The sequence below is a fragment of the Microcebus murinus genome, chromosome 17, assembly GCF_040939455.1.
Source record: "Microcebus murinus isolate Inina chromosome 17, M.murinus_Inina_mat1.0, whole genome shotgun sequence".
Lineage (NCBI taxonomy): Eukaryota > Metazoa > Chordata > Mammalia > Primates > Cheirogaleidae > Microcebus > Microcebus murinus.
This window is the reverse complement of record NC_134120.1, coordinates 49,143,993-49,159,767: the sequence shown is the minus strand read 5'-3', so window position 1 is coordinate 49,159,767 and position 15,775 is coordinate 49,143,993. Positions and strand designations below refer to the sequence as shown.

The following is a 15,775-nucleotide window of genomic DNA, read 5'->3' as shown; positions in this document are numbered from 1 at the left end:
ATGTACCACAGATTTCTTTTCCAGAATTCCCTCATCATACCTGGATACTTAAATATCCAGTGGAACTATGTTCTATTAATTATAATTCTTGGTAAACATATTTAATTAAATCCTTATATAGAATCGTTTATGTCACCAGTAGACAAAGAAGTCTGAAAATAAAAGCAGTAGTTGGCCGGGCATGGTGGCTCACGCCTGTTATCCTAGCACTCTGGAAGGCCAAGGTGGGAGGACTGCTTGAGCTTAGGAGTTTGAGACCAGCCCAAGCAAGAGCAAGACCCCGTTTCTAGTAAAAACAGAAAACTTAGCCAGGCATGGTGGCCCATGCCTGTAGTCTCAGCTACTGGGGAAGCTGAGGCAGGAGAATCGCTTGAACCCAAGAGTTTGAAGTTGCAGTGAACTATGGTGACACCACTGCACTGTAGCCTGGTCAACACAGCGAGACTCTATCTCTGGGGGTGGGAAGGAAGAAAAAAGTAGTTAATGTGTGTGTATATATACACACTCAGTTATACACATACATGTAACTATACATATATTATATAGTTATATATATATGTATAATTATATATAGGTAATATAAGTAGTTTTTACCATAGTTCTTTGGAATGGTATTATCTCAGACCCAAAATCTGCAGATTTTTGCTTACTTTTTACCCTTCCCTTAAATGAAATTACTATTTTAAGAATTATAATGATTATAAAAGTCACAAAATAATAGAAGCAAAAGGAAAAATATTTTGAAATATACATTACCTCATTCATGTGAAGATGAACACAGTGAACACTGTGGCATGTATCTATCTTTTTTATTCATATATATATAAATGCTTTATTTTCTAATGATAGTTCCCTGAATTGCCATCTCCAAATAGAAGTTACACTTTTTTTTTTTAAGACAGAGTCTCACTTTGTTGCCCAGGCTAGAGTGCCATGGCATCAGCCTAACTCACAGCAACCTCAAACTCCTGGGTTACAGCTATCCTCCTGCCTTGTCCTCCCAGAGTACTAGGATTACAGGTATACACCACCGTGCCTGGCCAATACACATTTTTGATAGTGAGTTAATTTGTAATCTTTATACATAAGAAATCAATTAGAGAACCGAAGGCTCTATGCAAGAAAACAATTGAGTTGCCTCAAAGTATCATACATTGCTAAGCATATTTAATTGATTCTAAGATCCATATTTTTTTCACATTTAACATCTCTGAAATCCAGATGCACTTTATGTCATGAGCTAATTAGCAGTATTTTTCTTTAATGTTTCAGAAAATAGTGGCATTTCTTATAATTAGTGACATCTTAAAGTTGAAACATAGTATGTAATCTATATTAAAAGCTAACAAATATAAATTCAATATATATACAAATATAAATAAAAACATAAATATAAATACATAAAGGCACACACATACTATGTATCTATTTCCTTTCTTACTATTTAATTTGTTCCTGATTGTATGGATAAAATATATCAATACTTCAATACTGTCAAGATACTTTATTTCAAATGCTCAGATATTTTGAGAGAGAATTATTACTTCAAAATTTATGGAGAATAGGCAGAGACTGGGGATGAGAAAATCACTAACTGAATGGTGATTTGAACAAATTTCCTAAAGATAAGCAGGATGCAAAAGGGAGAAAGTTACAGGCCAGAATACACCAAATTTTTAACCTAAAGCTTCTAACACTGCCACTACAAAGCTAAACAAATGATGGCTTTTTGTGTTTCCTATATACCAAAAGCTGTATTGGCAATATGGTTCTCTTTCTTTGGCTCTCTGAAAACATTTATGGTTTTCCCCCTTTAATATTCTACAGTTTTACTGTGAAGTATCTTAGTATATCTTTTGTTAGTTTTGTGCCGGGCATTCAACGGATGTGTGCCTTTCATTCACCCCTAGGAAACTCTCTTCTGCATGATTGGTTTTCTTCTTTCTAGGATTCCTGATAGTCTGAATTGGTTCTATCTGCTTTTATCTCTTTACATTTTTTTCCTCCTATTTGGAAAATTTCTTTGACTTTAGTCCTTCTGTTGGACATTTTTTTTTAATCTAATTTTTTTTTTGGAGACAGTCTTACCCTATTGCCCAGGCTAGAGTGCCATGGCATCAGCCTAGCTGACAGCAACCTCCGACTCCTGGGCTTGAGCAATTCTCCTGCCTCAGCCTCCTGAGTAGCTGGGACTACAGGCATGTGCCACCATGCCCAGCTAATTTTTATATATGGATTTTTAGTTGGCCAATTAATTTCTATTTTTAGTAGAGACAGGGTCTTGCTCTTGCTCAGGCTGGGTTTCGAACTCCTAACCTTGAGCGATCCTTCCACCTCAGCCTCCCAAGAGTGCTAGGATTACAGGCGTGAGCCACCACACACCTGGCCTGTCCTTTTGTTGGACTTTTAATTTCAACAACAATATTTGTAATCTGTGTTTACTCATTCTTGTCTTGGCTATTCTTTTTTCCTAATTAGTAATTATAATTTTTAATAAAAAGGCTAATCTCTTTACTGAATGTTCTTCCAGGGTTGGTTTTGCTATTTATCTTGCATTTTCTCTCTTATGTGGCTGATTCTTGGTTATCTAACAACATTTAATAAAGAGGAGGTTGTTAGCCAGGATTTCTTCTACCATTAGAAAAACAGAACGGTTTTCCCATCAAGTCTCTTCTCTGAGTGGGAATTTTAACTGGGATAGGGCATAGTAGGGTCAGTGGGCCGGCAGGCTTTGCTCTGAATGTTTGGAGAAGAGCCAAACATCAGGCTTCTGGCTCCCAGAGGCCAGCATTAGGCCTCTAGAGTGCCAGCAACTATACTAAAAAAGCCAATACACCAACGTTCAATTAATTTCTGTTGTTATCTAACTTTGTAGTTAGCAGGCTTTTTACACTTAGTAACAAGGGAAGAAAGCTTTCAAAGTTTGGGTTGAAAATCTGGCACATTCTAGGCTGTGGCTTCCTCTCCTTTTCCAGTCTCCTCCATCGTTTTATCTCCCTGTTTGGTGCTAGACTTTGAGTCTTTCTGGGGTTGCAAGAGGCAGACTATCTCCCATTATTTCTACACTACTTCCCAATCTTTCTCCTCTAGTATATTGTAGCCTTGATTCCATTCTGTTACCCCCGGAAAATTTCAATCAAATGTGAAAGCAGAATGAAGACATTTTCAGATATGCAAAGTCTCCAAATTTCTTTCTACACAGTTTTTCTAAGGAAGTTATAAGAAGTAAAAAGATACGAAATCCAAGAAATAGTGGGTTCAACTGAAGACAGAAGCCAAAGAAGACCCAGGATGGCAGACTTCCAGAAGGCTCACCCAGTTACTAGTGACTAGTTCAGAAGGAAGAGGATGTGATCAAGATATATGATGAAAGAATAAAGAAAGCAATTAAAAACTCCAGAAAAATAAACGATATACAAGAAATGGTCTAAGTAACAATTAGAATACAATTTAACATGCTTTTAAGAATAACAGAATATGGAAAATTTGTTTGGAGCACTGACTAGTGGCCTAAATAAGGGTCATGACATTAGAACTATACAGAGAAGGAAATGTAATTCTAGCACACAACTTTGCCTAGTACCAAACAATATTTACATAGCTGTAATAACATAAAATGTTTATGGTTTTCTATCTTTGAGAAAAGCATGGAGAATTTGGTTGTGGCCGTAGAATAGAATACAACTAAGCAATCACGAATGTTAAATTCGCAAATAATTTAGAACAATTCAGTTCAAAAGTCATTAGGTGGGCCAAGCAACATAGACCTTCACACCAAGAGGCCAGGTGAACTATACTATCTGAAGCTGATAAAATTTGAGATAAGTATATCTTAAAAATGAAGGTAACAATAGAATAACCAAAAATTAGCACAACAAATGTTGCCTGTAGGGAATGGAATAGGGGTGAGGATGCATAGAATATAAGATTTTAGTATTGTAAGCTCTTTCTATACCTGTTCTGTCCAATACAGTAGCTACTAGCCATGTGTGGCTCCAGAATACTTGCAATGTAGCTAGTCCTAATTGAGATTTGCTATCTTCTGAATTTTGAAGACTTTGTATGAAAAAAAAATGTAAAATAGCCCATTAATAATTTTTTACATTGCTTACATGTTGAAATAATATTTTAGATATTGAGTTCAATAAAATATATTATTAAAATTAATCTCATTGTTTCTTTTTATCTTCTTAATATGGCTCCCAGAGAATTTAAAATTATATGTGGCTCACATTATATAGTACAACACTATAAATCTATATAACTTATATATGTATGACTATGATGAAAATGATACTACTAATTAGTAATACTAGTAAACTTTAACCCACACTAACTCTGAATTGCTACACAATCTTAATTAATACGATCCAAATCAATGTCTGTAGTAGTGCTGTGGTAACTGCAAGGTCTAGGGCAAATTTGGTGCTGAGGCTGTGGAGCAGCCTCAAGAATATGCACTTTACATCTCAGCTTACAAACAGCTCCTGAGAAATTTCCTTACTGGGAAATGGGTTCTGGTCTCTTAGAAAACTGGAAGAACGCTCCCCTCTGCTCATAAAATATTTTTTTAAAAATTATGGCAAAACTACATAAAAGCAGAGGGAATCATACAGTGAACTCCTGTCTTAAGCTTCAGTGATTATAAGATTTTGGCAATCTTGTTTTGATATCCTCTACTACTTCATTTTTCAAGAGCATTTTAAACTATATTCCAGTATCATATCATTTAACTAATTTAACCTCAGTATGCATTTCTATCTATACACATTTATTTAAAAATAAATACTATGTTACTATACACAAAATTAACAATTCTGTAATATATCTAATAGCCAGATATACCAATTTCTCCCATTATCTCAAAGTTGTCACTTTAAAGTTGGTTTATTCAAATCTGAATTCAAACAAGGTTTGAATTTGGTTGTTATATCTTTTTAATCACTTTTATTCTATAATAGTTTATCCTTCTCCTTTCCCTTTTATGTCATTACAATTTATTAGCAAAACCAGTCATTGTCCTGTAAAATGTCCCATTCTGGACATTCTGGATTTGGTGGACTGCTTCCTGGTGGTATCATTTAATTTGCTCCTAAATTCCCCATATTTCCTGCAAAATGGTAGTTAAATTGAGCCCTTCTTAAATTTGTGAGAGAATTAAGCTCTAATATCTTAAGGTATCTAATGTATATAAGAAATTAACTAACTTCTTATACATCCAGAATGGTACTAGGTGGGTACTTTCCTAGGGAAACTGGGAGAACAGTCATTCAATTTTCTGCAGTGCTTAATTTTTCCACAGAAGCCGGCTGAGAAAGGGTGACTACAGGCATCTTTAGATTCAGGTTACCTCCTATTGTGGCATATATAATAGCAAATGTCCTACTACTTTTAGTGTTGCTAAGATTGATCAGTCAGTTCAAGTGTGTAAATATTATTAAGTTTCCCCATCATCTTTTCAAGTATCCATTGGTTATTGTTGCCTAGATTCATTCCTTTACCAGGAGTGACAAAATTATGATGTTTTAATTGTATCATGCCTCTTATATGTTATTCTTATATAAAAGCTTTCCATAAAGCAGAATACTACTTGGGTGATGGGTACACTATAAGCCCTGAGTTCACCACTATATATCCATATAATAAAAAACTCATACCCCCTAAATCTATTGAAATAAAAAAAGAACTTTCTCTAACAATTTGGTAATCTGAAAGACAGCTCATACAAGAAAGACAGAACACAAGTCTTTCCTGTATAAATAAATTTTCAAAGGGATGAGGTGGTGCCCTAGTAACTGCCAATGATGACCAATGAGGGGTTTTTTTGGTATCATTTTAAACTCATGATTCCTAAAAATTATGTGTTTAAATCCACTGCAAAGATTCTTTCTGATGCTAAATTACCCCCTACACTTTCAATGATCAGCTTAAGAGCTTGTATACAGTGAATTCCCATAAACAAACACACAATATTGACACGCCTACATGTGTGTAAACATCGTTCATATGGACGAATACTATATTCTTTTCTTTTTTTTTTTTTTTCTTTTTTTGAGACAGAGTCTCGCTTTGTTGCCTAGGCTAGAGTGAGTGCCGTGGCATCAGACTAGCTCACAGCAACCTCAAACTCCTGGGCTCGAGCAATCCTTCTGCCTCAGCCTCCCGAGTAGCTGGGACTACAGGCATGCGCCACCATGACCGGCTAATTTTTTCTATATATATTAGTTGGCCAATTAATTTCTTTCTATTTATAGTAGAGACGGGGTCTCGCTCTTGCTCAGGCTGGTTTCGAACTCCTGACCTCGAGCAATCTGCCCGCCTTGGCCTCCCAGAGAGCTAGGATTACAGGCATGAGCCACCGCGCCTGGCCTATTCTTATAGTCTCATATTTTCAATAGCTCTTCTAATTTATTAATACATTAAAGACAGGTTATTCTAAGCAAGCACAGAATTTTAAGTACTCAAGAGATACCAATGAACTTTAAAATATAAAGAATTTTACCTCAAGTTTTTGCAGTACGATGGGGGTGTGTGTATAATCTGGCCATTGCCTATATGCCCAACCACACCTTGGCTCTCTCCCTCTTGCCACCATGCTTTAGCCACTAGCATCTTTTCAGTTTCTCTAAAATGCCATAGTTGGTATTTTCTCAGAGCTTTCAGGCCTACTTTTCCTCTCTTGACCAAAACCAATCTCTACATGGCTGTCTCCTTCTGATCCTGCAGTTCTCTGCCTCAATGCATCTTTCCTGACAATGAATACTTCTTCCCCACTATTTTCTATCACTTCACCATTTTTTCTTTCCTTATAAATAGAAAAAAGTGTGTTTGCTTTTTAAATTGTCTCTCTTCTGTACAGGATTATAGAACTCTTAACAGGGACGAGAACAATGTCACTTTTATTGACACAGCAACATACAGCACAAAGTGAGCATTCCAATTATTTCCTGAATAAATCTAGAATATGCAGATGGACAGGGCATAGAATATCAATCTCAAATGCTATAGTCTCAAGGAAACCATCCAAAGTTGATATAAGAAACTTCTTCAGGTAGAGCCTAAGCTTAAACTTTTTGAAATAATGTATAAGAAACCATGAATCTTGTGATGGCTGTAAAGAAAAAAAAAAAAAAAAAAAAAAAAAGAAACCCCAGTACCATCGTATCCTTCTGTGGGATGGCCTTATTAATGGCTAATCTATAAATAAAAAGGACATTTTTCTTACCACTGAGTTAAGTTGCAAATGGCTGTTTGTTTTCTGGTGATCTAACTGGCATCTGATTCTCCAAAGCAAAAATTATAAGCAATTTTTAAATAAGTATGTATAAATGTGTTTGCATATTATATACTTATCAAGTTGCTGAGCCTATGAAGGAGAATGCAGTGTATTTGAAAGTTAAGCCAAACAACAGAAAAGCAAACTGACTCTTAGCATTGACTCTTAACATAAAAATAAACTATTAACATTTCTAAATAATTAGCAAAAATCATTTAGAAAATTGGGTTTCTAAGAAAATATAATAATTATGTTTTATTTTTATCATCACTTGGTTTTTTTTGTCTTTTTAATTTAAAATACTAATTCTGGCTCAAAGGGAGAAATCAGATGTGAATTCATACTGGTTTTAAAGTATAATGACCCAAGAACTTTGATAAACTAACCAGTGATAATTTTCAGGTCATAATGAACTCACCTATTTTGTCTTATAGTTTCTCTTCTCATTCTTTTAGGAGGAATTGGACAATCTGTCACCTCAACCTTTGTTGAATGACGCAATGAGTCATTGCACTTACGTGTGGGAGTCATACCTGCAAAGATGGAAAATGTAGAAAGTTAACCTTAAAATAAAAACATTGGGAATTATTATATGAAAGAAAAACAAATACAAATATATCTTAATTTACAGAAAAAGAATTAAGAAATAATACTGAGAATGCCTCTTATTACTCCTGATGAAAGAAGAGTTTATAACCATTTATTAGATGATTTAGAGGTTAACAGTTTCTGTTGACTTAAGTTCTGGATCATTGGCATTCTTTCTTCTTGCAGTTGGACTCTTTCTCTCTCTTATCATAAATATTTATCTCCATACAGAGAAAGTATAAGTTAACAAAAAGTAAACACCTAGTTTTTGCTCTATTAGTTTCAGATTTTTCTCTTGTTCATCAAGTTCTTGCTTTTTTTGCTTCATATCTGGAGTACGAAGGTACTCTAATTGATTATTGAGGTCCTTATTCACAGTATCCAGCTTGCACAGAGCAGAACGATACTGTTGAAGAAGATCTGTAAAGAAACCAAAGACATTCGATGAAATAACTGATCTCATACCAAACTCATGTTTTAGGAAAAGGAATTAGCAACACTGGGTTATTGTGTTATAATGACATGTGGGAACTACTTTTAAAGCCATAAAACATTTAATGTAAACAAATGAAACAGAAAAGCATAATTTAGATGCCAGCACCAAAATGTTAAATTTTAATTTTCTTTGATTGTTTGACTTCAGTTTATTTGTGTCAGGAAAGTGTTTTCTACATAAAAATGCCCTATCAATTACATCACTCTCTCAGGTCAATGTTTACATCATGTCTAATATTCAGTATTTTGAGGGGAGGGTTTTTTTGTTTTTTTTGAGAGAGAGGGTCTCACTCTGTTACCCTGGCTACAGTGCAGTGGTACCATCATAGCTCGCTGCAACCTCAAGCTCCTGGGCTCAAGTGATCCTCCTGCCTCAGCCTCCCAAGTAGCTGGGACTACAAGAACATGCCACCATACCTGGCTAATTTTTCTACTTTTTGTAGAGATAGGGTCTTGCTATATTGCTCAGGCTGGTATTGAACTCTTGGGCTTAAAGTGATCCTCCTGCCTGCATCTCCCAAAGTGCTGGGATTATAGGCGTGAGCCATTGGGCCTAAAATGATTTTTAGTACTCAACCTAATTCCACATGGACAAATTTTGCTAGGAGAGAGAAACTGCATTACATACTGTACTGTTTGAAAATTACTGCTTCCCAAAGGAAACCTGGTAAGTAACAGGGGGTTTCTAATAAAAAAAATTTATAAATGTAACTATGACACAGATTACGCTGTGGTTAAAACTTGGCAGCAATGCAACTTATTAACTGTTCTCATTCTTTATACAGTGAAAAAAAAAGAAAGAATACCACTACTTCCAACAGACATAGCTATTATCTTAAATACAGAATATTCTTTCAAAAACACACTTAGTAAAATACTTAACTTTCAAAAAACTTAACTTTCCTTAAATTATTTTGTCTAAAAATGTATTACATCATTCAAGTTTGAGATTATTACTGGTCTGCATGATTTACTAGATACTAATTTTTTTTTTAAAGATACAGTCTTACTATGATACCTGGGCTAGCTCACTACAACTTCAAACTCCTGGGCTCGTGATCCTGCCACCTTGGCCTCTCAAACACCTTTGATTACAGGCATTGAGCCACCACAACTGGCCTTAGACACTAAACATTAAATTGTGACTATAGTCTAGGGGTCAGTAAACTACTGTCCCTGGGCCAAAAATGGTTTATCCAGTTCTAAATGGTTACATTTTAAATAGTTATATAAATACCTTCACAGTAATAATATCCTTGACCTCCTTGACTTCATCAAATCCCCAAATATTTATTATCTATTCCTTTAATATGCCACACACACACAAAGATGATCAATATTCATGGGAATGAAGATATAAACAGACATTTAACAAACATATAGAGTAGTTCACACATAAAACTGTGAAAGAGGCAGCTCATGGTGGCTGATGCCTGTAATCTCAACACTCTGGAAGGCTGAGCTGGGAGGACTGCTTGAGGCGAGAAGTTTGAGAGCAGCCTGCAGGCAACACATAGTGAGACCCTGTGTCTAAAAAAAATATTTTTAATTAGTAGGGCATGGTGGCACAGGCCCATGGCCCCAGCCTTGGGAGGTTAAGGGTGTAGGATTGCATGAGCCCAGCAGGCGTTCAAGACTGCAGTCAGCTATGATCCCACCACTACACTCCAGCCTGGGTGACAGTAAGACTCGGTTTCTAAAACAAAAAATAAATAAAACTGTGGAAGGAATTATTTAAGAGTACAGAGTATTTAGATGTACCACGAGTTATGCTATATTTTAAGGGTGAAGAGTATTTTAAAAACAAAAGTATCCAAGATTCTAGAAATCTACATATAGAATAGAGTGCACAAGTACACATGCACACACACCCGTGTGCACTTGTGAACATATTCATATATTTAAATACAAATTCGATATTTGTAACTAAGTCATGATAAGGCCCTCATGTTCCTTATTCTTTGTGATTTATTGGGAACGTCAGGAAAAAAGTCTTTATAGGAAAAAAGTTGGTTTTCTGGTCTGATAGTTCTTCTAATTTCACATTAATGTTTTCTAAGTACATAAAATTATACTTATTTTGTATGTAAGGTTATAATACTATGTCCAAACTAAAATATGATGTTACCCTTACACAAAAGATAATACATAAAAACTGAGGTTATCAAGGGTTGAAATCCTATTTCTTTTTTTTTTTTGGAGACAGAGTCTCGCTTTGTTGCCCAGGCTAGACTGAGTGCCGTGGCGTCAGCCTAGCTCACAGCAACCTCAAACTCCTGGGCTCGAGTGATCCTTCTGCCTCAGCCTCCCCGGGTAGCTGGGACTACAGGCATGCGCCACCATGCCCGGCTAATTTTTTCTATATATATCAGTTGGCCAATTAATTTCTTTCTATTTATAGTAGAGACGGGGTCTCGCTCTTGCTCAGGCTGGTTTTGAACTCCTGACCTTGAGCAATCCGCCCGCCTCGGCCTCCCAAGAGCTAGGATTACAGGCGTGAGCCACAGCGCCCGGCCAGAAATCCTATTTCTTAATATAATAAACTAGTTATGAGATTCTTTTACCTTTTATTTATTTATTTTTAAAAAACCATTCAGACTGCATCCTCTACCTCTTTCCCTCGAAGGCAAAGAATGCTCAACCACAAATGGCAGTTACAGCAAAGCAACACCAAGAGCCACCTTCACACTCATGAGAGAATGCTGTGTATTTTCCTGGTTTCCTGTGCTCTACATGCTCAGAGAAAATTCTCTAGTAATGAACTATAGAAATGATCCCTGAAAGTATAATCTTCTTTTATCTTTTAAATATTCAAGAAATGAGCATATTCAAAAGTTTTAACAGAACATTAATCTTGTTATTTATAAGGAAAAAGATGGGATATTAAATATTTCCCATTAAATTCAGCACATTTTATGGATAAGGTTCAGTTTATGCATAAGATGGACAGTAGAAGCTTCATGGGCTTTATCAACCCCCAATTTTTTGTACATGAAATGTAACTTCATGGTGTCTGTAAGTCTTATGTAACTCATCAATAGATTCTGTCAAAAAGAAAATTTAAAAATCACGATTTAATTACTTATAAATGATTTTAGAGCTCTTACACATTTTCTGAAAATTTCACTCATCTGGAAAAACTGATGAAGCTATACTATGATATAAACAGCAAAATATTTTTAAAAATTATTTCATGCAATAGGAAGAAAGCCCAAATTATTATACAATGCATTAATTTCTATATGACATATATTAAGAGAGATTATTTCAATGTATTCAGGAAAATGACCATGCAAGCAAAGCTACCCAAGTAACACAAAAGGATTATCACAAAAGTATATCTGAAGGGCTGTTACTAGGAGAGTGCTTAAGGACTGCCCAAACATAGCCTGCTTTAAAAGGCTGAAGTAATTTTCTCACCACTGGAAGATTTAAGCAGTTAACTCTCTTCAAACTCTGTGCTCCACATGATTCTAAGAACTTTGTTGGCAAAAAAGTGATAAGCACTTATGACTGGGAAAAAACTATGTGGAAAAATACACCAGAATCTCCATTTTGACTTGTTTCAAATAAACCACCCAGGAAGAAAAAGACAGAGGTAAGTTGTGAGAGGGTGGGTATACATGAGACAAGATTGGCTGTTTTTATAATCAAAACTGGTCTATAGGTCCACGGGAGTTCATCATACTGCTCTACTTCCATAAAAACAAAACACCCTTTCCCTGAATGCGACAACATTTAAATAATCTTGGTCACTACTTATCAAAATATGAAGAATGGCTTTACTTCAAAATAAAAACACCAGGACCAGGAGCAGTGGCTCACGCCTGTAATCCTAGCTCTCTGGGACCGGCGGGCGGATTGCTCAAGATCAGGAGTTCGAAACCAGCCTGAGCAAGAGTGAGATCCTGTCTCTACTAAAAAAATAGAAAGAAATTAATTGGCTAACTAAAAATATATAGAAAAAACTAGCCGGGCATGGTGGCGCATGCCTGTAGTCCCAGCTACTCAGGAGGCTGAGGCAAGAGGATTGCTTGAGTCCAGGAGTTTGAGGTTGCTGTGAGCTAGGCTGACGCCACTGGACTCTAGCCAGGGTAACACAGTGAGATTCTGTCTCAAAAATAAAAAAATAAAAATACCAATAAGTAGACTGTAATAATTTAGAACTTAATATTAGAACTATTAAATTAAACATAATATAATAAACAATAAGTAATGCCTATCCTGGCCAGACACATAATACTCTATCTAGAATATATGAACATAACAAAAATGTTAGTAATTTTGATGATGTCATAATTATAAACTATATATTACAATAGTCTCTCCTTATCCTTGGGGGCTATGTTCCACAACTCCCAGTGGATACCTGAAACCACGGTCACTACCTACCCTATATTGTCATGCATTGCTTAATGAATGGGGACATGTTCTGAGAAATGCTTCATTAGGCTATGTTGTCATTGTGCAAATATCATAGAATGTACTTATACAAACCTACAGGGCATAGCTTACTATACACGTAGGCTATATGGTATATCCTATTGCTCCTAGGCTACAAACTTGTATAGCATGTTACTGTCCTGAATACTGTAGGCAACCGGAACACAATGGTAAGTTTTTGTGTATCTAAATATAGAAAAAGTAACGTTGTGCTATGATGTTAGGCAGGTACGTCACGAGGTGACAAGAATTTTTTGGCTCCATTATAATCTTATGGGGCCACCATTGTACATGGTAGGTCATTGACCAAAATGTCATTATGTAATGCGTGACTATACTGTTTTTTTCTTAAAGTAAATTTTATTTATCAAGGAATAGTCTCAACTATATGAATTCTTTCATATTTCACTGGTAGAGGGTAAAGTTTAAAGGAGTAAATAATGGGGAATGTTTGGGACTATCTTAGCTCCTTTTCAGTAAGTATAGTTTCAGATTTTAGCATTTAACAAATATTTTGGAATATTATTATAAAGTTAAACTGTGAGTTCTGACTATTGTTTCATCTTTAGGGTGGTTCCTTTTCTGGCCTTGGATGGTTTTTTCATATACATGCACTTATCAGTACTCAGCTGAATACTGGAGGGAGACTTGGGGGTGGAGGTGAGGGAGGGTAAGGAGAGTAATTTCTCCTAGGAATGGTGGGAGCCTTCTACAGGCTGTGACCCCTTGCTTCTAGCCAGCCAATATAATTGTCTCTACACGTCTGTGCTCTGAGGTACATATACCTAGTAGGAAGCCCCCTCTGAGTCATTACTTTAGAACCTCTTTACTCTTAAATTTATATAGTTCTACTATACTTGGCTATCTTATTTCCCAACACAGAGTAATTTGTTATTGTTAACTTTCTTTTAATTGTAGCCACCACGCCCAGCTAATTTTTCTATTTTTAGTAGAGATAGGATCTAGCTCTTGCTTGGGCTGGTCTCCAAACTCCTGAGCTCAAGAGATCCTCCTGCCTTGGGCTTCCAAAGTGTTTGGATAGAAATTGTTATTTAAGTACTTATTCAACTTACCTATTTGTTTCCCTATAATCAGGCACTGTTTTGGTACTGGAGCTCCAAATACCATTCCTCGAAGTTTATCCATTGGAGGAGCTTTATTCTGAAGGCCCCCAAACTTTCCATTACTTCGAATTCGATCTCCATCTCTGGTCAGCAGTGTAGGACAGTGGGCAATTTTAACAACCTATTAAAAGTAAATGAATATTAAGTAGAGAGCAGCTTGTTTCAATTGCTGTAAGAAAGGAGAAAACATTTAAGGCTTTTGAGATTAGAAATGACATGATTATGGCAGTATTTCCACAAAATTAATAACTAGTGATGTGCAAGATGAACTAGAGGGAAAAATCCAGAGACAGAGAGATGAATTAGACTACTTTTCAAATGTTAGCCTAAACTAAAATAGTAACAGTGCAAATAGAAAAAAGCAAAATTGATGGCTTGATTGATAAGAAAGAAGAGAACAAGCCAGAGAGCTCTGTGCTTCTGAACCCATGGTAGTAAGAATCAAGGCAGAATCACCAAGCCAGGTTAGATATATAATTTTTAGATGGCTAAAGGATTGCAAAATGATAATATTACATTGAAGAAAATACAGACTGAAAAGCATAGGACTGAATTTTCCAAGAATAATACTGTGGTTTCATTTATAGGCAGAAAAAGAGCTAATAATTTGAAAATTGGGGGAACCAGAATCATGTAGAAAAATGTCAAGGAAAGGGAAGGAAGAAGGAATCGTCCAGAAATAAATTCTTCAGAGAAGTCAGAATAAAAGAAAAACATTGGAATATTGAAATACTAAAAACACTTTTGTATTTCATGATCTATAAGAATGGTCTTGCAGGCCGGGCGCTGTGGCTCACGCCTGTAATCCTAGCTCTTGGGAGGCCGAGGCGGGCGGATTGCTCAAGGTCAGGAGTTCAAAACCAGCCTGAGCAAGAGCGAGACCCCGTCTCTACTATAAATAGAAAGAAATTAATTGGCCAACTGATATATATATAAAAAATTAGCTGGGCATGGTGGCGCATGCCTGTAGTTCCAGCTACTCGGGAGGCTGAGGCAGAAGGATCACTCAAGCCCAGGAGTTTGAGGTTGCTGTGAGCTAGGCTGACGCCACGGCACTCACTCTAGCCTGGACAACAAAGTGAGACTCTGTCTCAAAAAAAAAAAAAAAAGAAAAAAAAAAAAAAAAGAATGGTCTTGCAAAAAAGGTCTAGGAAATATAAAAAAATAAAAGTTGAACTTCACTGGTAACCAGAGAAATTGTGAAATTCCAGTCAGATATTTTTTCACTATTCAAAATGTTAAAAGACACACACACAAAATTTTGGAAGGTGTTATGAAGAAAGAGCCTTCTTGTACACATCTGCTCTGGGACAGTCATTCTCAAAAGAAAATGTGATAAGTGTTACAAAGTTTAACATTCTGCACCACCTAGTAATTCTACTCCTAAGAATTTAATCTGAAAAAATGATCACAGATGTGAACAACATGTACTGAAACATTGCTTTAATATTGAAAAACAGTAAACTTACAATGTCTTAATAAGCTATACAAATAAATTATGGCACATCCACACATCAAAATAGAATGCATACATTAATAAATGGTTAAAGAAAAAAGTTATAATCTTATTTGTTTTGAGATGGGGTCTCACTATGTTGCCCAGGCTGGAGTGCAGTTCACAGGCAAAATCATACTGTACTACAGACTCCATCTCCTGGGCTCAAGGGATCTTCCTACTGCAGCCTCCCAAGTAGTTGGGACTATCGGCATGTGGTACCATTCCTTACAGAACATTATAATTTAACATGTGTGAATTCCACTCTAATATTGGGACTAAATAGTCTCTGAATTACATAAATAAAAGATAAAGTAAAACTACATCTTTAGAAAATGAAATATAATTTCAGGG

General features: G+C 35.9%; 1 protein-coding gene and 1 pseudogene across 3 annotated transcripts in view; both read right to left on the bottom strand.

Annotated features, from left to right (window-relative positions):
• The window catches only part of SMCHD1 (structural maintenance of chromosomes flexible hinge domain containing 1), a 161,865-nt gene that overhangs the window by 11,214 nt on the left and 134,876 nt on the right, over positions 1 to 15,775 (bottom strand). For all 3 annotated transcript variants that reach the window (XM_012746148.3, XM_020282427.2, XM_012746149.3), the window contains exons 45-47: positions 13,876 to 14,047; positions 8,126 to 8,284; positions 7,695 to 7,809 (exon numbers count right to left, since the gene is read on the bottom strand). In XM_012746148.3, the coding sequence (XP_012601602.1) occupies positions 7,695 to 7,809; positions 8,126 to 8,284; positions 13,876 to 14,047 (446 nt within the window). The remainder of the gene's footprint in view (positions 1 to 7,694; positions 7,810 to 8,125; positions 8,285 to 13,875; positions 14,048 to 15,775) is intronic.
• Positions 10,948 to 11,152, bottom strand: LOC142861733 (uncharacterized; annotated as a pseudogene).